This window comes from Schistocerca serialis, chromosome 3 (assembly GCF_023864345.2).
Source record: "Schistocerca serialis cubense isolate TAMUIC-IGC-003099 chromosome 3, iqSchSeri2.2, whole genome shotgun sequence".
Taxonomy (NCBI): domain Eukaryota; kingdom Metazoa; phylum Arthropoda; class Insecta; order Orthoptera; family Acrididae; genus Schistocerca; species Schistocerca serialis.
In genome coordinates, this window is record NC_064640.1 from 460,926,649 (window position 1) to 460,949,980 (window position 23,332).

Below are 23,332 nucleotides of genomic sequence, written 5' to 3' on the forward strand. Positions count from 1 at the left end.
GAAAACATTTGCCTCTGGCCTGGCTACCACTGACAACATCAAGCATGGTTACACTGGTGTTATGAAAGGGTTGACTGGAAAGTGGAATGAATCTCCAGTGATGAGAGTAGGCTCTGCCTGTATGAAAGTGATGGATGTAAAAGCATTTGGCATATACCTGGTGAGCTGACTCTTTGAAACTGCATTCACCCACAACACACAGGTCCCATCACAGACTTCATAGTGTGGGAGGGTCATCAGTTACAACTCATGGTCTCATTTGGTGTTTCTGCAGGGTAAAGTAAACAGTGCCCGCTACATTGCACAGGCTGTTATCCTTGTGCTGCTGCCATTTCTTTTACAGAAAGATTATGTGCTTTTTTAGCAGGGCAATGCACATCCACATAAGGCTGCTGCCAACACGAAGTGCTCTTCGTGGTGTACAACAATTGCCTTGTTCAACAAAATCACCAGATCTCTTGACAGTTGAACATATACGGGACATGATGAAGTGGGAACTTACTAATCCTCCATGACCTGCAAAAGCCATTTCTGAATAGCAACAAAAGGTGCAATATGCTTGAGATGATATATTTTAACACCTTTATGATCAGTTGCATGCAAGAATATACATACACCTGTGTGGCCAACAGAGAGGGGTGTGCAGTGTATTGATATGACTATTTGGGCACCCTTTACTGTGGCATGTGTGTTTCATGTGGTCTGAATTTGCTATCATATACCCCTACAATGATGAACTACCCGTCACATCACTTATTAATAAAATAACCTTGTCCTTGACAGTGTTGCATTTTTTTCAAGCAGTGTAAACTTACTAGACCTGATCACATGTTCACAGCTGATAAAAATAGTGCCAGAGTCTGACCTTCTGGGAAGCCATGCATCATGGTTCCCAAGATTAGGGAAGAGCAGAAATTTATAGTAATGTTACATTCACAATGAAATTTAGGGTTTACCATAAAGATAAACTAAACTAGGTTAGAAAAGGGTTATTCGTAGCAGGAGAGAAGGTTCATACATAAACTAATAAAAAAAGTTAGTTTGTACTGAAATGTTTTGGGGAAACATGAATGTAGGCTTTCTTGGCAAATGTAATTGATGAATTCTTCTTGGGGTATCAGCCTAATAAACTGATCAGTGTGGAGTGATGTTTCACTAAGTTTATGAGAGTAAGGTGAAAAGTTTCAAATTTGAAAGTGTTTTATAAGGAAAAAATTGCACTTATTTTTTATTATGGTGCTCTTTAACATTGATGCACTGTGACCAATGTTTCTCCCATTAGTACATTCCATCCCTGAAAGGCAGATTCTGGAAAGATTGCAGAATACTTGGTTATGGCTGCCATGACCTCTTCATTGGACTGGCACAAATTTATGTCTGATATTAAAAACAGTTGTATACTGCACAGTGTTCTTTATTAACTCAAGAATGACATGTTTCACCCAGGTAGGACATCATCAGGTTTTCTAGAAATATAAAGGGGGGATGACATTACAATTAACCCAACGTGGCTGTATCCTAGATTTCTACAACAGCAAAGTGAGAATGAGAAAACAGGCCAAATGATATGGCATAGCGATATAAGTATGATAACTCACATAAAAAGTTTTAAAGTTACAACTAAGAGGCATACATCAATTATGTATACGATACCAAACTGAATAAACTGAAGAATAGACCATAAAAACAGACTGAAGAAAAATGCTGGGAACAGGGAGTGGTAAGGAACAGAAGGAGAAAATAAGAGACCAAGTTACCTCATGAGCATTGGTGACAATAGTCGTAACAGCACAGAACAAGCTGTAAACATGGCAGTAGATCAAAATGGCACCAGAGGCCTTTCCACATACACAAAGAGTGAGTGATAAGAGATACTGGGTAGTAGTAATGACAGGCACTAGACAGCATTGTAAGCTTCTCAGTTAGCACACTCAAGAGGGCTGTTTATGTCATATATTTTGATACTCACAAACTTGCTCATTAAAATCTACAGATTAGATTAGACAGAATTACGTCTATAGAAAAAATTAAGTTTGTACAGAACCCTCAGAGTCAAGTCGTACAAACACTTGTGTAGCTTTCTCACTTTAGTTTTGTATATGCTTTCTGTTAATCTGACAGGATATGGTTCTGATGTACTTGAATTTCAAGAAGCTGTACACAAGTCTTTTAAACAACTTCTATCATGGGCAAACTACAGTTTACAAATACCCTACAAATTAACCACAATAGCAGAAAAAATCATAAAATAATAATGAACAGAATAACACTTGAATGTAAACCGTATTAGAATAAAAATGAAAGCATATGTAGTTCAGGTTGTATAAGATCAAAAGCTGTGTGTACAGGCATCAACAGAAATGCTCATATGTGCAAGCACAGTACAATAAAAGTAAAATTTGTAATAACAGTAATAAATGAAAAGACTGACAATAACTATAAAGCTAAAATCAAACAATGAAAATAGTAATAAGGTGCAATAAAATATATATCATAAATGACAGTGACCTTGGTTGTAAAGAATGGGAAGATATATTCTTAAAAAATGGGGAACAGGGAATCATAGAAGACTTGATTTCTCTTGTCAACTGATCACTGAGCAACATGTCCTTCTTGAGGTACAAATGTTAACAATTGCAATCTCTTCAAGAAGGTTGAGTCTCTTCCCTTTGGGAGCATAATATAAAACCATTGCTTTCCTGTACACGTTTTGTGGCCACTGGATTTGAGATGTTCTGCAAAGGCGGAATTAGGTTTAACCTGCCCCTTTGTGGTGAGGAGATGTTCCTGTCCAGTGTAAACTGCTTGACATTCCCAGCACTTAAGTTTATATACACCATAGGCAGCTTATTAATCTTTCCAGGGATGCCCATTATGAATGTATTGATACTGGATTTTGTTACAGCTGGTATATACTCTTCTTACATTTTGACCCAGAAAAAGTTTAGCTAGACTATAAGACTCATTACCTATAAATGGAAACTTGGCAAATTTGCAGTTCTGAGGTACCAGGCTAAGAGTAGTTCATCGGTCACATGGTGGTGTTTTTTGCATATATAAATTCTCAGTGGTGGAGGGGCTGCTGCCATTATTAAAAGTGACATATTTAAGGTTTTCCAATTCTTTTGTAATGGATTCTACACTAAGAGGAATTTTAGGGTACAATATATCATAGGTGTAAAATAACTTGCCTTGTACTTATGAGAATGACATGACATGGCATGTATAACTGTGTTACTTGTAGAAGGCTTACAGTAAATGACAATTACCCATGGCCAACAATCCTGGGTTTAATGGTAGGCATTTTGCTGATATATTTGTGAATTACTTGGAATGTAATTTTTTTTCCGTGGACTTCACTACTTCAAATAAAATTCACTTTTATAGGTGCTTTGTGGATGATGTAATAATTGTTTTTGACACTGAAGAATCTAACAACGAGCTTCTGATAGAAAAATTTAACAGCCTGCGTAGTGAAATGAACTTTGAACATTAAGTTATTAATAATAAAGGTATTCACAACTTCCTCACAATCTGCAACTTTACTTGCTGGTAATGTCATCATATTTGACATTTACTGTAAGCGTTCTGTAGCCAAGTGAGCTACACATGCAATGTCATGTCATCCTTATAAATACAAGGTGAGTTACTTTAGATCTATGATACACTGTATCACTGTCCTCTTAGTGCAGAATCCATTACAATGGAATTGGAAAACCTTAAATATGTCACTTTAAAAATTGCTGCAGCCTCTCTGTCATTGAAAAATTATGTCAGCAAAAAACATCATCAGGTGACCAAGTAACTACTCTTAGCCTAGTACCTCAGAAATGCAAATTTGCCAAGCTTCGATTTTTAGGTTATGTGTCTTATGGTCTACCTGTCTGAAGTCTTGAAGGTGTGCATCTTCCACAGTAACAACTCAGTTTTTTAAAAGAGTTGTATTCTCTTTCGGTCAGTCCACACATTGCTGAAAAATTAATTTCTGCATTTTCTTTTGGTCAGCATCCAACAAATACAGTGCATATCATGCAGAAAACACTACAACAGTCCTTCTAATAAGCTAAAGCATCAACTATTACAGGTGCTTATAGTCACCAATGCTCTAAAATAATTTTTCCTTTTTGTTGGTATTTTCATATGTGGTTGCTTTCTTGGGACCTCTTTCCTCATGAATCACCTTTAAGAGAATTTGGACATATTTTAACTCTGCTACCCATAATTTATCTTAACTGTTGGAAATGAAAGAGCTGACTGCTTGTAAGCAGTCATGAACTTATATGAAAGCCCTTTGATGATAAGTAAAACAAAACAAATAATTTTATGAAGCCATTGTACTCCACCATCCATTGGATTGAAATACATGTAAAATGACAATTTTAAAAAGTCATATAAACAAAACTATACCACAGATCAAGCTGACAGCTATTGTGCATCGTATACCAATATAAGAAATCGAATGTCACCAATATTAATGTTATTCTGTACTAGGCTGAGAAATTTCCATCTTGTTAGTGTATTGAAGGCTCTCTGAAGGACAAGCAGGTTTTGTGGTAAAAGTGCTGAAGTAAAAAAAAAAAAAAAAGGTAGAGCTGAAACAGTGACCTGAATTCCATTTATACCACATTCTTGATCTTATTTTGAGTTCAAACATAATTACTTTTATGGACTACAGCATGAACTCTTATACCAACAAAAAAACAAAATAATGTTCTCCACAAAAGAAATCTTAAGTGTCATGTATAGAGCTCATCTGATGAAGCAGTGTTTCTGGACTTTCAAAAGCTTTCAGTTTTGTTCAGCGCTGATACATACTGAAAAAGAACATATATGTACAGGATATATAATTCAATTTACAACTGGATAAATCTTTTCTTGAGCTGTAGAAAGCAGTGGATAGAGGATCATAATGACACAGAAAAATAACTTTGTATGTGCCCCAAGAAGTTCATTTCATGTATTAAATGTTAGTGAATAGTATTTGTTGCAATAACTGACTTTTAACAGATAATAGTACAATAACTGACTGTTAACAGGTAACAGGATTGTGAAAGTATCACCACATGAAAATTGTGATACTATTCATTTACACTGTCACTACTTACGAGTCTGGTGCTAACACTGACAACTAGCTTTTAATGTAGTGAACTTTAAAGCTATAAACTTCAATAAATATAAAAAAATGTAGTAGCCTGTGATTATGCAATTAATTTGTCATCTCATAAAAGTATCTGGGAGTAAAAGTATGTGGTGACAGAAGTGAGACAATCACACAGGCTCAGTTGTGGTTAAAACAAAATAGAAAAAGTGGTTAATTTGTAGGGTATTTGTAAACTGTAGTTTGCCCATGATAGAAGTTGTTTAAAAGACTTGTGTACAGCTTCTTGAAATTCAAGTACATCAGAACCATATCCTGTCAGATTAACAGAAAGCATATACAAAACTAAGGTGAGAAAGCCACACAAGTGTTTGTACGACTTGACTCTGAGGGTTCTGTACAAACTTAATTTTTTCTATAGACGTAATTCTGTCTAATCTAATCTGTAGATTTTAATGAGCAAGTTTGTGAGTATCAAAATATATGACATAAACAGCCCTCTTGAGTGTGCTAACTGAGAAGCTTAAACTTTTTACCCCACTAAGGAACCATAAACCTTAGTATGTAACATAAATCTCAACATCTGTACCTGTTCCTGAGAAAAAGGGGTTTTCACAGACAGACAGACAGACAGACAGATGTCTAGCAAAGTGATCCTATAAAGGTTCCATTTTTACTGATTAAGGTATTGAGCCCTAAAAAGAAGAACAGACTTGTTCACTTGACGAGTTAACAGAAAATCTGCAAAAATCTTAATTGGCAGACAACCAGAAAAATAGTAGGCCACATAGCTCACTAAAATCTGCTATAGAATTTCCAGTAATCAATTTGTGGGATGTACTGTATTAATTTCATTCAGCCTCTTACATGTACCTTCTGCAGAGACCAGGAAAATATAATTGGACTAATGACAGTTCCCAAGGAGACAATTAAGCAATCATTATTTCCACATTTCATAAGTGAATTGAGCAGGAAGAAATCTTAATAAATGTTATGGTTTAAAGGGCCCTCTGTTACATACTTGATAGTGATCCAGAGAATGTAGATGTAGTTTTCATTGTTTCCTGTGTAAGAATCAAGTTATCATGGTTGTGAATAACATGCGATTTTGAAGGTTCCCAAGTTGTTAGTGTTAGTTGAAGGTTCCCAAGTTGTTAGTGTTAGATGTTAGGTTTCAGTATTGTCTTTATTGCACACAGTTTTTTAATACTTAAGTGAATTTTCTTTAGTAAGCAGGTCAACAGTTTCAGTTTTAGGTATCTTACATTAATAGTTTCATTTTTTATGACACAATGCAAAAGGGATGAACACACAGTTTACTCAAGACAATGCCCTAAAAGTTCTGTTACTGCATTGTTCTCAGCATGTTAGTATTGAAATTGACTTATAGCACAGTGCAGTAAGCAGTGTAATTTTAATGTAGACATGAAACATTGATTGGGGAATGACATACATAAACATATGTCACTTGAAGTATTCCCATCAGTTGCAATATTATAATATCATTTTTTGGGCACACATCTGGAGCATCAGTACTTCAGATATTTTGCCTAAAACTTTTCAGTAACAAACTTCTATATCTATTTACTCTTTGAGATGCCAGAACCACATGATTCAAAGCTAAACCAAGGAGTTCAGAATGTTACATACACTCAAAAAATAATGGAGAATTTCATAAACATGTTTATTATCCCGAATAATGTATATCATAGATGGTGAATTCCATACTACTTTATTGTAATAAAATATGGATGTATTCCTGAGTAATAAATGATGTGTGGAAGAAATGAAGTGCTCTAAGACTTCATGGCCGGTAACACTCCATTGTCAAATGTAAACTCAGCTGACAAAAATTTTAGCATCTTTGGTGCCAAAGCCAACAGTTACTTCCATTTCCAGCAGGAGGCTTAGAACAAGCTACAGTAGCAGGCAATATCTTGGCTGTTGAGTGTGCAAGTGGCAGTACAGCACACAGTTGTTTTCATTATGCAGATATGTGTCCTTAAGCTGAGGTGGCAGGTGTCATCTCCTTCCAACCCCCCCCCCCCCACACACACACCATCCCCACCCCCCAATCTGCAAATCCTCCTTGATCATAGTTTGTTCCATAAATCATGCTCTAATGGCATTCTACCAAGCTGAATACAGCAGCATTCTTCACCCACACGGCCAACTGTCAATCTCAACTCAAATGTGCAGTTTTGCTTGTAAGACAAGCAAATTCCAGCATAGCATTTCTAAAATCGTATTTAACCTTTGTGTCAATTGCTTCATGTTTTGCCTGAGTTACTCATTTCCTTCCAGTTTTCATCTGACACATGGAAATGTGCAGTTATCCAACAGACAAAACAATATTGCACAAATAACATGTTACACTATGCTCTTGTAAATAAGTACTGTGTTTCTTAGTTTTAATGTGTCCATAAATCCTTTACATGCAACAGATACTTACTATCTTTTAGATAACCAAAGAATGTACTTATTAAGAAAGACACACATTTTTCATCATATCATCAAACAAAAAAAAGTATAAATGAGTTCTCTTAGAATAAGTAATTAGGTAAATGCTATCAATTCTCTTCTTTGTTTATCATTCAGATTTTATAATGATCAATGAAAATGATGTACTGTTTCAGGTCTTTCGTGGAGGCTATCATGGTGATTGTTCTGCAACATTTCTAGTGGGAAATGTAGATGAAGAGGGAATACATTTAGTCGAGGGGGCAAAAAAATGCTTATTGAAAGGAATCGGTGCCTGTGGACCAGGTGAAAGATTTTCAGCAATCGGTGAGTCATACATTGTTGTCTACAGTCAATGCTTAAAACCTATAAAAGCATTTATTGGTAATCTTTTGTAAACTATGGAACATTTCTGAAGGAAATTTTGTTGTATAAAGTGCAGAAGAACTCAGTGAAATTACTGTAATTTGCCACCCAAAAAGTTCATTCAGTATCTGAAGCATTTGAGTATAAACTCTTTGAGTCAAATCTTAAACAGAGTGGCTGTGGGTAAATGCAATTAGTCAGTGACCATAATTGCTAATTATATGAAAGAAATGTAAAGAAACACAGTCTTCAAATGACTCGAGCATTGTCAAAATTTAGTCATTAGGTTGAACACACCATCTCTTCAACCACAGTCTGACACCAACTGCACATCTGAAACCATGTTGCAGTTTCCAAACGTCTAATAATCTCCAGTAACACCTTAATACAATGCAGAAGGTGTTGGGATCATGTAATATGGACCAGCAATGATAGGTTGACAGTAATGTCACGTGATGTGTCATTGTGAACCTTTTTTCCATCAATTGATTTTATTTATGTACCGGGTAATCAAAAAGTCAGTATAAATTTGAAAACTTAATAAACCACAGAATAATGTAGATAGAGAGGTAAAAATTGACACACATGCTTGGAATGACATGGGGTTTTATCATAAAAAAAAGGAGCAAAATGTCAGTGACAGCTACCTTGACAGGTGAGAGGTACATTGATATGTTACAGAATTGCATCATCCCCAGCCTGGCTGATAAACACCTGCTGGAACGTACGATGTTTATGCAGGATGTCGCTCCACCCCATATTGCGAGACGCGTGAAAGATCTCTCGTGCGCATCGTTTGGTGATGATCATGTGCTCAGCCGCCACTTTCGTCATGCTTGGCCTCCCAGGTCTACATCTACATCTACATCCATACTCCGCAAGCCACCTGACGATGTGTGGTGGAGGGTACCTGGAGTACCTCTATTGGTTCTCCCTTCTATTCCAGTCTCGTATTGTTCGTGGAAAGAAGGATTGTTGGTATGCCTCTGTGTGGGCTCTAATCTCTCTGATTTTATCCTCATGGTCTCTTCACGAGATATACGTAGGAGGGAGCAATATACTGTTTGACTTCTCGGTGAAGGTATGTTCTCTTCACCAAAAGCCCGTACCGAGCTACTGAGCGTCTCTCCTGCAGAGTCTTCCACTGGAGTTTATCTATCATCTCTGTAATGCTTTTGCGATTACTAAATGATCCTGTAACAAAGTGCGCTGCTTTCTGTTGGATCCTCTCTATCTCTTCTATCAACCGTATCTGGTACAAATCCCACACTGCTGAGCAGTATTCAAGCAGTGGGTGAACAAGCGTACTGTAACCTACTTCCTTTGTTTTCGGATTGCATTTCCTTAGGATTCTTCCAATGAATCTCAGTCTGGCATCTGCTTTACCAACGATCAACTTTAGATGATCATTCCATTTTAAATCACTCCCGGTGCGTACTCCCAGATAATTTATGGAATTAACTGATTTCAGTTTCTGACCTGCTATATTGTAGCTAAATGATAAAGGATCTTTCTTTCTATGCATTTGCAGCACATTACACTTGTCTACATTGAGATTCAATTGCCATTCCCTGCACCATGCATCAATTCGCTGCAGATCCTCCTGCATTTCAGTACAATTTTCCATTGTTACAACCTCTTGATATACCACAGCATCATCCACAAAAAGCCTCAGTGAACTTCCGATGTCATCCACAAGGTCATTTATGTATATTGTGAATAGCAACGGTCCTACGACACTCCCCAGCGGCACACCTGAAATCACTCTTACTTCGGAAGACTTCTCTCCATTGAGAATGACATGCTGTGTTCTGTTATCTAGGAACTCTTCAATCCAATCACACAACTGGTCTCATAGTCGATATGCTCTTACTTAGTTCATTAAACGACTGTGGGGAACTGTATCGAACGCCTTGCAGAGGTAAAGAAACACGGCATCTACCTGGGAACCCATGTTTATGGCCCTCTGAATCTCATGGACGAATAGCGCGAGCAGGGTTTCACACAATCGTCTTTTTTGAAACACATGCTGATTCCTACAGAGTAGATTTCTAGTCTACAGAAATGTCATTATACTCTAACATAATATGTGTTCCAAAATTCTACAACTGAACGACGTCAGAGATATAGGTCTATAGTTCTGCACATCTGTTCGACGTCCCTTCTTGAAAACGGGGATGACCTGTGCCCTTTTCCAATCCTTTGGAACGTTACACTCTTCTAGAGACCTACTGTACACCGCTGCAAGAAGGGGGGCAAGTTCCTTCGCGTACTCTGTGTAAAATCGAACTTGTATCCCATCAGGTCCAGTGGCCTTTCCTCTTTTGAATGATTTTAATTGTTTCTCTATCCCTCTGTCATCTATTTCGATATCTATCATTTTGTCGTCTGTGTGACTATTTAGAGAAGGAACTACAGTGCAGTCTTCCTCTGTGAAACAGCTTTGGAAAAAGACATTTAGTATTTCGGCCTTTAGTTTGTCATCCTTTGTTTCAGTACCATTTTGGTCACAGAGTGTCTGGATATTTTGTTTTGATCCACCTACCGCTTTGACATAAGACCAATATTTCTTAGAATTTTCTGCCAAGTCAGTACATAGAACTTTACTTTTGAATTCGTTAAACGCCTCTCGCATAGCCCTCCTCACACTACATTTCGCTTCGTATAATTTTTGTTTGTCTGCAAGGCTTTGGCTATGTTTATGTTTCCTGTGAAGTTCCCTTTGCTTCCGCATCAGTTTTCTAACTCGGCTGTTGTACCACGGTGGCTCTTTTCCATCTCTTACGATCTTGCTTGGCACATACTCATCTAATGCATATTGTACGATGATTTTGAACTTTGTCCACTGATCCTCAACACTATCTGTACTTGACAAAAAACTTTTGTGTTGAGCTGTCAAGTACTCTGAAATCTGTTTTTTGTCACTTCTGCTAAACAGAAAAATCTTCCTACCTTTTTTAATATTTCTATTTATGGCTGAAATCATCGATGCAGTAACTGCTTTATAATCACTGATTCCCTGTTCTACCTTAACGGCTTCAAATAGTTCAGGTCTGTTTGTCACCAGAAGGTCTAATATGTTATCGCCACGAGTCAGTTCTCTGTTTAACTGCTCAAGGTAGTTTTCAGATAAAGCACTTAAAAAATTTCGCTGGATTCTTTGCCCCTGCCACCCGTTATGAACATTTGAGTCTCCCAGTCTATATCCGGCAAATTAAAATCTCCACCCAGGACTATAACATGGTGGGGAAACCTATGCAAAATATTTTCCAAATTATCCTTCAGGTGCTCAGCCACAACAGCTGCTGAGCCAGGGTGGCCTATAGAGATGTCCAATTACCATGTCTGAGCCTGCTTTAACCATGACCTTCACCCAAATTATTTCACAATTCGGATCTCCGTCAATTTCCTTCGATACTATTGCACTTCTTATCACTATAAAGACGCCTCCCCCTTCACTGTCCAGCCTCTCTCTGTGGTATACATTCCAATCTGAGTTTAGGATTTCATTACTGTTTACATCTGGTTTCAGCCAACTTTCTGTCCCTAGTACTATGTGGGCATTGTGACCGTTTATTAATGAGAGCAGTTCTGGGACCTTTCTATAGATGCTCCTACAGTTTACTATTAGCACATTAATATTGTTATTCCCTGTTGCATTTTGCCTACTCCTACCTTACCGCGTCTCCGGGGGCGTCTTGTCGGGCCTAGGGAGAGAATTCTCTAACCTAAAAAACCCACATGTGCACTCCACACGCACTCCACGATACTACAAATAGTTAGCTCAGATTCCACCCCGCGAGCGAGGCTTTCTGCCTTCACCAACTCCACCAACCGCCTGTACAAACTGAGGATGACCTCAGAACCCAGACGGCAGGAGTCATTGGTGCCGACATGAGCAACAATTCGCAGTTGGATGCGCCCAGTGCTCTCTATCACCGCTGGCAGGGCCTCCTCCACATCTCAGATGAGACCCCCCGGCAAGCAGACAGAGTGAACACTGGCCTTCTTCCCCCGACGTTTCCGCTATTTCCCTAAGGGGCTCCATCACCCGCCTAACGTTGGAGCTCCCAATCACTAATAAACCCCTACCCCTGCTCGGACCTTGCTGAAGGAGCAGCCACATGTCCACTCACAGGTAGAGCGGGTGATGCCGCATGGCCAGCCTCCACATTGACCCTCCGCCTCGTGCGCCGCGAATGCCGCTGAACCCGCCACTCCCCTTGGGGAGAGGATGACCCAACCGCGCCCGGTACCCGCGAAGATGTCTCGACAGCAGGGACAGTGGGTGAAGCATGTAACACTTGGGGTGTACCATGCAATGCACCAGACTCCCCACTGCCGCTACACTCTGAGGCAGCAGGCTGGAGATGGCTGACCACGGCCATCAACATGTTCAGATGTTCGTGAACAGTGGCCAGCTCCTCCTGCGTCCGTACACAGCAGTCACACATCCTATCCATCCTAAGAAATCAATTCACTGTAGAGAGTTAATCAACTTTTAACTAGACTGCTAATTCACTAAAGGCGGCTGATAGTTGACTAAACTGTGGTTACTAGACACTTCTTGTAGAAAACAATGAAAATAGCACTACCTGTCTCTGGACTGTATTCAAAACAAACACTAGCACAATTGGCAGTATGGCTGACTAAAGGGACTCTCTCCGACTGTATTCAAAACAAACACGAAATCTATGGAACACTATTACTAGCACTCGACAATTATAGCTTCCAAAAGCAAAAACACACGGAAGAAGAAGTGATAAATAAGAAAAATACCAGACCTCAGTCCGTGCGATTATTGTCTTTGGGTTTACCTGAAGTTGCAAGTGTATCGTGATCGACCGACATCTCTAGGGATGCCGAAAGACAATATTCGACACCAATGTCTCACCATAACTCCGGGTATGCTTTACAGTGCTGTTCACAGCATTATTCCTCGACTACAGCTATTGTTGAGGAATGATGGTGGACATATTGAGCATATCCTGTTAAGAACATCATCTTTGCTTTGTCTTACTTTGTTATGCTAATTATTGCTATTCTGATCAGATGAAGTGCCATCTGTCGGACATATTTTGAACTTTTGTATTTTTTTTTTTTTTTTTTTTTTTTTTTTTTGGTTCTAATAAAACTTCCATGTCATTCCAAGCATGTGTACCCCTCTATCTACATTATTCCATGATTTATTCAGTTTTCAAATTTATTCTGACTTTTTGATCACCCGGTATATCCAAAGAAAATATTTCCTACAGTTGTAGAGGGAGGTGGTTATATGGTGATGCATTATCACACTATTAGATTGGTCCTGCAATTACTCTCAAGGAATAAATTAAAACAAAGGATTATATGGACAGGTTAGATGATCACATGTGCTCCATGGTACAGATGATTTTGGTTAATCAGGAAGTTATGTTCTGAGATGACGAGGCTCCAATTCACACTCCTATCTCGCTCACAAAAGGGTAGAATATTAGATGTTTAGTATCACCACCAGCAGATCTCACAGTGGAGGTAGATGAGCTGGTGTCGGTAACACAGCAGAATAGCGCAGAAACTTTCTACGGAGGGCACATGTGACATGTGTATGGGCTGTTGCAGGTGTGTCTGCATGGCTTCAGACTCATTTTGTTCTCACAGGTTTCTTTTCCCTTGTTATCATTGAGCAGCCATTGGCCTGTGAAGTATCTGTGCTGGATGTGTAGTGGAGCAGTGATGTTATATCTGTGCGGATACTAACATGGTGACGAAAGATATTCTTATGCATGCAACACCCCTATATTTTCTTTCCCCATTTCCTCATATTCACTTGGCCCATCTGGACTTGACATTTCTACAATTCTAGCAGGGACAGTTATGCCTGCAGAAAGAGCAGCAGCAGCAGCAATGGGAGCAGATGCAGGCACTGATATCCCAAAATGCAGACCTGCTGTATCGTTGGGAGACCAGGCACCCACTGTTCCATTTTCTGAGCCACCTTCCGCCATCCGCAATGCCATTTTCTAGTTTTGAAGAGTTGACAGAAAGGTGTGGGTATTACCTGTGCCAGTTCTTGCTGCACTGCCAGGTAAGGTGCAGTGTCAATCCACTTGATAAGGCTGCCTTGTTATTGCACAGCAGCACAGGTTTATATGAAGGTCTCCAAAATTGGAAACCCTCCACTAAATCTGAGAAACTTTACTTTGATGAGCTTGGTTGGTTGCTTAAACATATTTTAGACATCAAACCCATGTGGTGGTGGCATGGTTGCAGTTTAACCAGCACCACAAGTGTCTTGGGCAGTCGTATGCAGCCTGACTCACCAGTTATTAGTGCTTCTCATGCAACTGTCATTTCGAGAGCCCCAAGTATGCACACTCGCCAGTTCAGGACATGATTGCTAGGTAAACTCCTGAGCATGAGGTTCAGATTAGGGTTTTGACATAGATCGACCCTTCATTAGCTGACATTGCCCAAACAAAAGAATCATCTGAGCTTGTGGTAGTGGCAAGGGATGTTTTTTCTGATAATTCACAGGCCATGCAATTGTGTGCACATGTTTTATTTATTATTTATTTACATGTCAAGTTCCGTAGAACCAAATTGAGGGGCAAATCTCCAAGGTCATGGAGCGTGTCATTACATGAAATTAGAACAGAAAAGAAGAGACAAATAAAATAAAATGTTTATGAACCCGAAAAAGATCAGTCCATAAGTTTAAGTAAATGCAATCAACAATACAACAGGAATCAGCTTACTTTTTCAAGGGACTCCTCGACAGAATAGAAGGAATGACCCATGAAGAAACACTTCAGTTTCGATTACTGCTAAGATTTTTGAATTCATGTGGTAGCTTATTGAAAATGGATGCAGCAGTATATTGAACAAGAGTTAAGGAAGTCCAATCCAAATGTAGGTTGGATTTCTGCTGAGTATTAACTGATTGAAAGCTGCTTATTGTTGGGAATAAGCTAATATTGTTAACAAGAAATGACAGTAAGGAATAAATATATTGAGAGGCCAATGTTGAAATACCCACTCATGAACAGGGGTCAACAAGAGGTTCATGGAATTACACCACTTATTGACCGAACCACCCATTTCTGAGCCAAAAATATCCTTTTAGAAAGGGAAGAGCTACCCCAGAATATAATACCATATGACATAAGCGAATGAAAACCAGCAAAGTAGATTAATTTTTGTATTGATTGATCACTCACTTCAGATACCATTCGAATAGCAAAAATGGCAGCATAAGTCTTTGAACAAGATCCTGAACATGGGCTTTCCACGATAATTTACTATCTATCTGAACACCTAGAAATTTGAACTGTTCAGTTTCACTAATCATATTCCCATTATGTGAAATTAAAACGTCAGGTTTTGTAGAATTGTGTGTTAGAAACTGTAAAAACCGAGTCTTACTGTGATTTAGCATTAGTTTATTTTCTACAAGTGATGAACTTAGGTCATGAAATGCACTATTTGAAATCGAGCCAATGTTGCACACAATCTCCTTTACTACCAAGCTAGTGTCATCAGCAAACAGAAATATTTTAGAATTACCCATAATACTAGAGGACATATCATTTATATAAATAAGGAACAGGAGTGGCCCCAACACTGATCCCTGGGGCACTCTCCACTTGACCGTTCCCCACTTAGACCCTACATCATAGCCATTCTCAACATTGTGAATAATGACCTTTTGCTGTTTGTTGCTAAAGGAAGAGGTGAACCAATTGTGAGTTGCTCCCCATATTCTGTAATGGTCCAACTTCTGGAGCAATATTTTGTGATCAACACAATCAAATGCCTTAGTTAAATAAAAAAATATGCCTAGCATTTGAAACCTTTTGTTTAACCCATCCAGGACCTCATAGAGAGAAAATATAGCATTTTCAGTTGTTAAATGGCTTCTAAAGCTGAACTGTACATTTGATAGCAAATTCTGTGATATAAAATAATCAATTATCCTTACATACACAGCCATTTCAATAACTTTAGCAAACTCTGGTGACATAGAAATAGGTCTAAAATCAAAACTTTCTGGCAGATTAAAACTGTGTGCCCGACCGAGACTCGAACTCGGGACCTTTGTCTTTCGCGGGCAAGTGCTCTACCATCTGAGCTACCGAAGCACGACTCACGCCCGGTCTCACAGCTTTACTTCTGCCAGTATCTCATCTCCTACCTTCGGTAGCTCAGATGGTAGAGCACTTGCCCGCGAAAGGCAAAGGTCCCGAGTTCGAGTCTCGGTCGGGCACACAGTTTTAATCTGCCAGGAAGTTTCATATCAGCGCACACTCCGCTGCAGAGTGAAAATCTCATTCCAGGTCTAAAATTGTCTACATTATCCTTTTTTCCCTTTTTATAAAGTAGCTTTGCTATTGAGTACTTTAATCAATCAGGAAGCTGACCATTCCTAAAGGAAAGATTACAAATATGGCTAAATACAGCGCTAACATGTGCAGCATAGTAATTTAATATTCTGCTAGGCACTCCATCATAACCATGAGAATCCTTAGTCTTCAGTGATTTAATTATTGACTCAATCTCTCCATTGTCCGTATCACTGAGGAGTATTTCAGACATCAGTCTCGGAAAGGCATTTGCCAAGAGAGTTACATAATTCCCTGTAGAAGCTAAATTTTTATTTAATTCACCAGCAATGCACAATAATGATTATTAAGTACTGTATGTGTATCTGCTCCCCTGCACCCTAGTTGGAAAACAACAGTCTGCATCAGATCATTTGAATTTAGGAGATCTACCAACATCTTTTCTCTTGCACCATCATACACAAAATTTATATTGAAGTCACCACATATAACTAATTTCTGGTACTTCCTATAAAGTGAATTGAGAGCCCTCTCTAGCTTGTGCAGAAATACTCTGAAGTCAGAGTTAGGGGACCTATAAACAACAACAATTAGAAGTCTAGTTTCACTAAATTCGATTGCCCCTGCACAACATTCAAGTATCTGTTCAGTTCAGTGCAGTGCCATGTTAGGTCTTTGGACTAAAATGGAATACTGTTTTTTACGTACATAGCCACTCCCCATCCCACAAGGAACTCCTTGAAAAAGAGCCAACTAATATGTATCCTGGTAAAGGAAGCCTCTGAATTGTGAAATTATTTAAGTGCTGTGCCAAGATACCAATAATTTCAGTCAACATCTGTAAGCAGTTCACCAACTTTATTTCTAATACCTCTTATATTGTGGTGAAATGTTCTAATTCCTTCTCTGCTTGCAAACATGGTATCCTCTGAAGGTGAGCCCTTAGTTAGAAGGACTTCCCTTAAGCTGGTTTACCTGTCATCTGAAAAAGGTCTAAAAAAGGTTCACCTCTAATACCAGCTACTACAGGAATATTTCCAAGAGTGATCACACCACCACCACGACCATCCACTACACTGTCACCTATAAGCTTTGTCAGCCTCCCCTTCCCATATCTGGGCCATGCCTAGTGAAACCTGATCTGCTGATAAACCCAACTGGCACCATTGAAATGTGACCTATGCCCTCTGCCATCAGTGCCCTCTCCATCCCCATGTTAATGCACCTAACAACTGCATTAAGATGAGGCCAATCATGATGCTGAAACAGTTGCACGAAATGCACATTATTGCCACCAGTTTGAGTAGCTATCTTCACCAGGTCACCACCTGCATCATATTCCCCATTCCTGTCAAGACTGTTCCCTGCTCCACCCACTATCACTACCTGATCCTCCTTTGTAAAATTCCTACCAGTCCCTGTTGACCTGAGGGATACCCCAGGTGGCCTTGCCTCCTGCCGAGTTGCCGTGTGTTGTTGCTGTTGACAGTTCAACTGCAGTGGCTTGGCAGTGCTGTCTGTCCTGATCTGTGCTAAGCTTGGCGGGTTTACCCCACTCATAGCATCATAATTCCTGTAAGTGACATTTTTTGGGTCCTCAGTGTCATTCTCCTTTTCTGCTTGTTGAGCGAGCCAGCAGCAATGACTGCCCACACATTAAGGCCATGTGTGGGGTATGCTGGTGGATAGGTCATTTGGCAAATGTTTGTGATACTCAACAGGCCATGAGTCAGTCATTGGGTGACCCAGCACTTTCACTGGAATTTGGGGCTGCCTCCAATGTCCAGTACATGTCATTCCACCATATTTTGCTGACATTGGTAGTGAATGGGTGGGCAGTCGAATTTCAAGCAGACACAGGAGTGATGGTCGGCCTAATTGAGTTAGATACATACAGGTTCTTGGGGGTACCCAGAGTTGCAATGGCCACTCTGTCAAGTTGTGTCTTATAGTAAACTGCACATTTCTTTGTGAAGGAAATTCTCCATCTCTGCACATTATAAGAATTTGGAACAGTAGCTTACCTAGTCAGTGGTCAATTCACCGTTGGTACAAAATATCCTTGGGCTCAATGCATTTTCTGTTATTGGCTTCCTGATCATTGAGAAAGTGCATTTAGTGTCTCAGTCCCTATCTTTTCATGCTTTGGACTTCTTACTGTGGTCCTACAGCCCACTGTTTGAAAATACCTTGGGCTGAGCAGAAAATTTCACGGTACATTTCTGTTAAGCTGTTGATGGTACCCAAATTTTGTCATCCCAACCCCATTCCCTTCACCATGCATGACAAGATAAAGGCTGCGGTGCATCATTGGCAGAATCAGGGTGTCATTTCTTCTATCTCGTTGAGTCATTGGACCACCCGTTTGGTGGTGACTCAGAAGCCTGAGGGTGTCTTGTGCCTTTGCGGCTATTTTAAACAGATTATCAGCATGCAATGTGTAGCAGGTTGGTATCCAATTCCACTACAGGCAGAGTTGTTTAGTGAAGTTTTCAGTCAGTTTTCCAATGCCTCCTAGAGAATTGCCTTCATTGCAAACTGTGGAATAACAGTATTTTTCCCCAACAGTGCATTTTTTTGGTCATGTGCTTAGTAAAGATGGTCTTGTCCCCACAGATGAACACATCCAGGCCGTTGTTAACATACCAGCACCCAAGAAACTGAAGGAGCTCTAGTCCTTTTTTGGTAATATTTTGTTTTATGCTCAGTTCATTCCCCAGACCATGCATATTAGCCAGATATTTAACTGGCTTTGCCAGAAGGGTGTTAAGTTTGTCTGGTATGTGGATTGTCAATGTGCTTTACAGTCTCTCAAGCAGCATTTGTGCTTTGCTCCCTACCTGGCTTCCTTTATAGTGGGTGAACCCTTAACCCTAGCCTAAGTTGACATGTCCCAATATAGCATTGGTGCCTTCCTGTCCTATTGGAACCTGGATGGCACCGAACAGCCCATCATTTATGCATCAAAGGTGCTTCCTGCTGTGCAGCATAATTATTTACATATGGAAAAGAAGGCACTAGCTATTATTTTCAGGTTCAAAAAGTTCCAAATCTTCCTGTGTGGGGTGAGGTTCCTCCTCATCATCAACCAGAAGCTGTTGGTTTCCTTATTTGGCCCTCATTCCAAGCTGCCGGGTAGTAGGACAGCCAACCTGTTGCAGCTGTGGATCCTCTTTCTCAGTAACTGTTGTTACGACATTCATTCCTACTCATCTGCCTAGCATACCAATGCTGACATGTTATCGCAGCTACCAGTGGGGCCCAGTCCTGAGTTCGATCGGCAAGAGGCTCTTGTGTTCATGTTAGATGATGCCTTGCAGCAATCCCTTTCAGACTTTCCATTGATGGCATGCAAAGTTGCGACCACCACAGCTCCTGACATGCTTTTCTGGCGTATCATTTTATTGATCCAGTTGGGCTGACTGGAGCACATTTCTTCAGGGGAAGATCAGGTGTGGCATACGTTTTTCCTCCTACAAGATCATTTCAACATTGTCCAGGGGGTTCTCATGCTCACTATGGAGAAGCAATACTGCCATGTGGTTGTTCCATTGGCATGGCATCCTTGCATGCTCCTGTTGCTGCATTCATCTCACGGGAATATGACTCATATGAAGGCATTGGCACAGTGCCATGCCTACTGGCATCTGGTGCATTCTTAGCATTCCTGAAGTGTATGTGTGTGTGTACAGAACCAGGTTGCACTGCTGTACCAGTTGTCTCCTTGGCTGGTCCCAAAACACCTATGGGAGAGTGCGTATGTTGATTTCGATGGCCCCTTTTTGAGCAGAGCAAGGCTGTTAGTAGTTTATACAGTGTCCAATTTTGCATACGTGGCCAAGCTGTCCACTATGTCATTGACTGCCATGGTTTGCCCATTTTCAGTCATTTTTGCCATTGAGAGATCCCCTAGGACCCTGTTATGTGACTATGGTCAGCAATTTTTGTCATAGGAGTTTGAGGACTGTGCTTGGGATTGCAGTGGTATCCAGCATCTGACTGCCCCTGTGTTTTGCCTGCCTTCTAACTCAAAGGTGGAGTGCTTTGTGAATACATTTAAGAGCCAAATGAAGAAATCTGTGTCTGCCACTTTCCATGACAATGTGTTGTCGAGCTTTCTCGTGCTATAGCAGGTGACATTGGTTAGCGGGTGCAGTCTGGTGGAACATTTGCACAGGTGCCAGCTGTGGGCCCTCCTGGATTTGCTGCCCCTGAGTAGCAAGCCATGGACCACTGTGGACTGTCATATCTCCCTCCCAGGGCTTCAGTGTTGGCCTGCAAATGTTGGCAGTTGTTTGTGGTAGATGTTGGTTGGGAGCAGGTAACCCGCCATGCTAATCAGCTGTGCCCACACCCTGTTGGGACAGCACTGCCATGATTTGATGGTCCATGATTCCCTAATGCCATTCCCTCCCCACACTTCACTGTCCTCACATCGCTTGCAACAGCAGCCCCCAGTGAAGCCCGCACCTGCACCTACCAGTGTGGAACCCATGGATTTTGATCCACCCTCCTCCTCCGCCTCCTTCTCCCTCTCAATGATGGAGGTGGCATCACCTCCACTGCCACCAGTGGATCTCATGTTGCCACAGCCTCTGTGCCATTCCACCCTTCTGGCAGAGCCAGCAGTGTCGGCATTGCCTCCTTAGGTGATTGGTCTGCTATTGGGGCCTTCAGTGGCTCTTTGGTTCTGTGCCAGAAATGTTGCAGCCCAAGTCTGTTCATTTTCAGTCCTATGTAGCCTTTTTAGTGGAAATCACAATGGAAGCAGACAAGCTGGCATGGGTAGCACTGTGGGATAGTGCAGAAGCCTGCCATGAAGGCTGAATGTGACACATAGTCTGGACAGACCCACTGGTAGAGGCACTGTGGGCAGCAGTAGGGTGGGCAAGCCAGAGCTTACTCAGAGGTCGACCTTCACGGATCTCGCTTGGTGTCTTGTATTGTGTGTTGTACCATTAGTCATCGCCACCAGCTGCACACTCAGTTCTTCCTGTGCTCATCTCTGCATGGGTTTGGACTCTCTGCTTCCTGTAGGTCAACATCATACAGTGAGTTCATTTCTCTCTCATGGGCTTCTGTTCCCCAGCTACCATCAAGCCACCACTGGCCCATGAAGTATCTGTGCTGACATTGTAGTGAAGTAGCATTTTCACACTTGTACAGATGCTAAAGAATGCACAGAATTACAGACCAGTATTGCTGATGTCTGTCTGTTGCAGGATCCTAGAACCTATTATAAGCTTAAACATTATGATGTTCATGGAGGAACGAAAGCTTCTCTCAAAGAATCAGCATGTATTCAGGAAAAAAACTACTTGGTGTGAAACATAGCTTGCTTTATTCATTCACATATTCTTGAGACAATAAATGCAGATCGACAGATAGATTATATCTTCCTAGATTTATGAAAGCCATTTGACACTGTAGCATATTATCAAACACCAACCAAGATACAATCATTTGGAGTATCTTCATGAGTATATGCTGGGCTTCATTAATGTGTGAGTAATAGAATCTAGTATGTTAAACTAGGTTGTGAATGTTCAGTAGAAATGAAAGTAACATATGGTAAGTTCCAAGGAAGTGTAACAGGATCAGTAGTGTTCTCAGTATACTTTAACAATTTATCAGATAGGAATGTTGGACAATAGTAAGAAAATGCAGAAGGAGTTGACCAAAAATTTCTCTTCATGTAATGAATGACAGCTCTCTTTAAATGTGGGCAAATATTCAAGTAATTCCTACAACAAAGAGAAAGAACCCAATAGTACTCAATTACAAGATTAATCATGAACAACTTGAGCAGGTCACATCATATAAGTATTTAAGGGTGATGCTAAGAAGTGATATGAAATGAGACATCCGCATAAATTCAGTTTTATGGAAGATGAAGTGAAGACTTAGATTTGTGGGAAGTTTTCTGGGAAGATGCAATACATCTGTAAAGGAGATCACATATAAGACTGTTTTGGAGTACTGTTCCAGTGTTTAGAGTCCTTATCAAGTAGAGATGAAACCAGATAGGGAACGAATTCATAAATGTATTGGGAGGACCATAAAAAATTGATACAGTTCAAGTTCTTAGAGAACTTAAATGGGAGTTCCTGGAAGAAAGATATCATAGTATTCTCAAACCTTGGTTGGGTTAATTTAGAGATGCTGTATTTGAAGAACATTGTGTGACTCTTATGCTGCCATGATCATATATCTCACGTAGGGATCATGAGAATCAGACAGAGAATAAGATAAAAGAGGTTAGGGCACACAAATGGGCATATAGATCACAATTTTTCTTCATTCAATATTCAAATAGAATTCAGTATTCAATATTCAAATCGAATTCACTGTACCGTGGCTTGCAGAGTATATATGTAAGTGTGGGTGAAACAGTCATCAGTGTGGCCAACCTTCTGGTCTCCTGTTGCATTTCACTTACAACCTGAGGATTGTACATGGGAGCAGTAGGCTAATAGAAACATATTTGGGGGTTATGAGTGATATAAATATGTATCCATTTGTGAATGATGTCTCTGGCCATGATGAACGAGTGGCTATACTTAAAAACTTGCCTGACCACGAAGAAGTGCCATTATACAAAACAAGTAGAGTGTTTAATCAACTGACAACAGAAAGTTTTGAGATATCTGTACAAAAATGTGATGTGTGTAATGTGACAGATAACAATTCTAAATTTAACATTACATTATAGTAAACTACATTACAGTAGTCATGTGCCGTGGATTTTGCAGAGTGGGGTGCTGGGGATGTGGAAGGAAGTCACAAATGTGAATTTTACTTGGGTGCAGTAGAATGAAATGACATAACATTATGAAATACTGTTGTAATACAGTACCATAGTTATAAAATAATCTGAAGCATTAGTTTAAATTTTTTTATTTTTAAAATGCACTCCAGTGAAGCAGAAGGAGCTCCTCAACAGAAAGTTATTACATCAGTCTTGAACTCAACCAATTTATCTATAATACGTTTGATATGCTCTGGCAGTTTGTTGAATATGTGTGTATGTGACTCCTTCCTGTATTAATGTAAACTCCTTGAGGCCATCGTGGAGGCCATGATGTTA

At 40.1% G+C, this 23,332-nt stretch overlaps 1 protein-coding gene across 3 annotated transcripts in view; it reads left to right on the forward strand.

The window, feature by feature from the left end:
• The window catches only part of LOC126470364 (methionine aminopeptidase 1D, mitochondrial), a 128,739-nt gene that overhangs the window by 43,210 nt on the left and 62,197 nt on the right, over window positions 1-23,332 (forward strand). For all 3 annotated transcript variants that reach the window (XM_050098163.1, XM_050098165.1, XM_050098164.1), the window contains exon 4: window positions 7,735-7,885. In XM_050098163.1, the coding sequence (XP_049954120.1) occupies window positions 7,735-7,885 (151 nt within the window). The remainder of the gene's footprint in view (window positions 1-7,734; window positions 7,886-23,332) is intronic.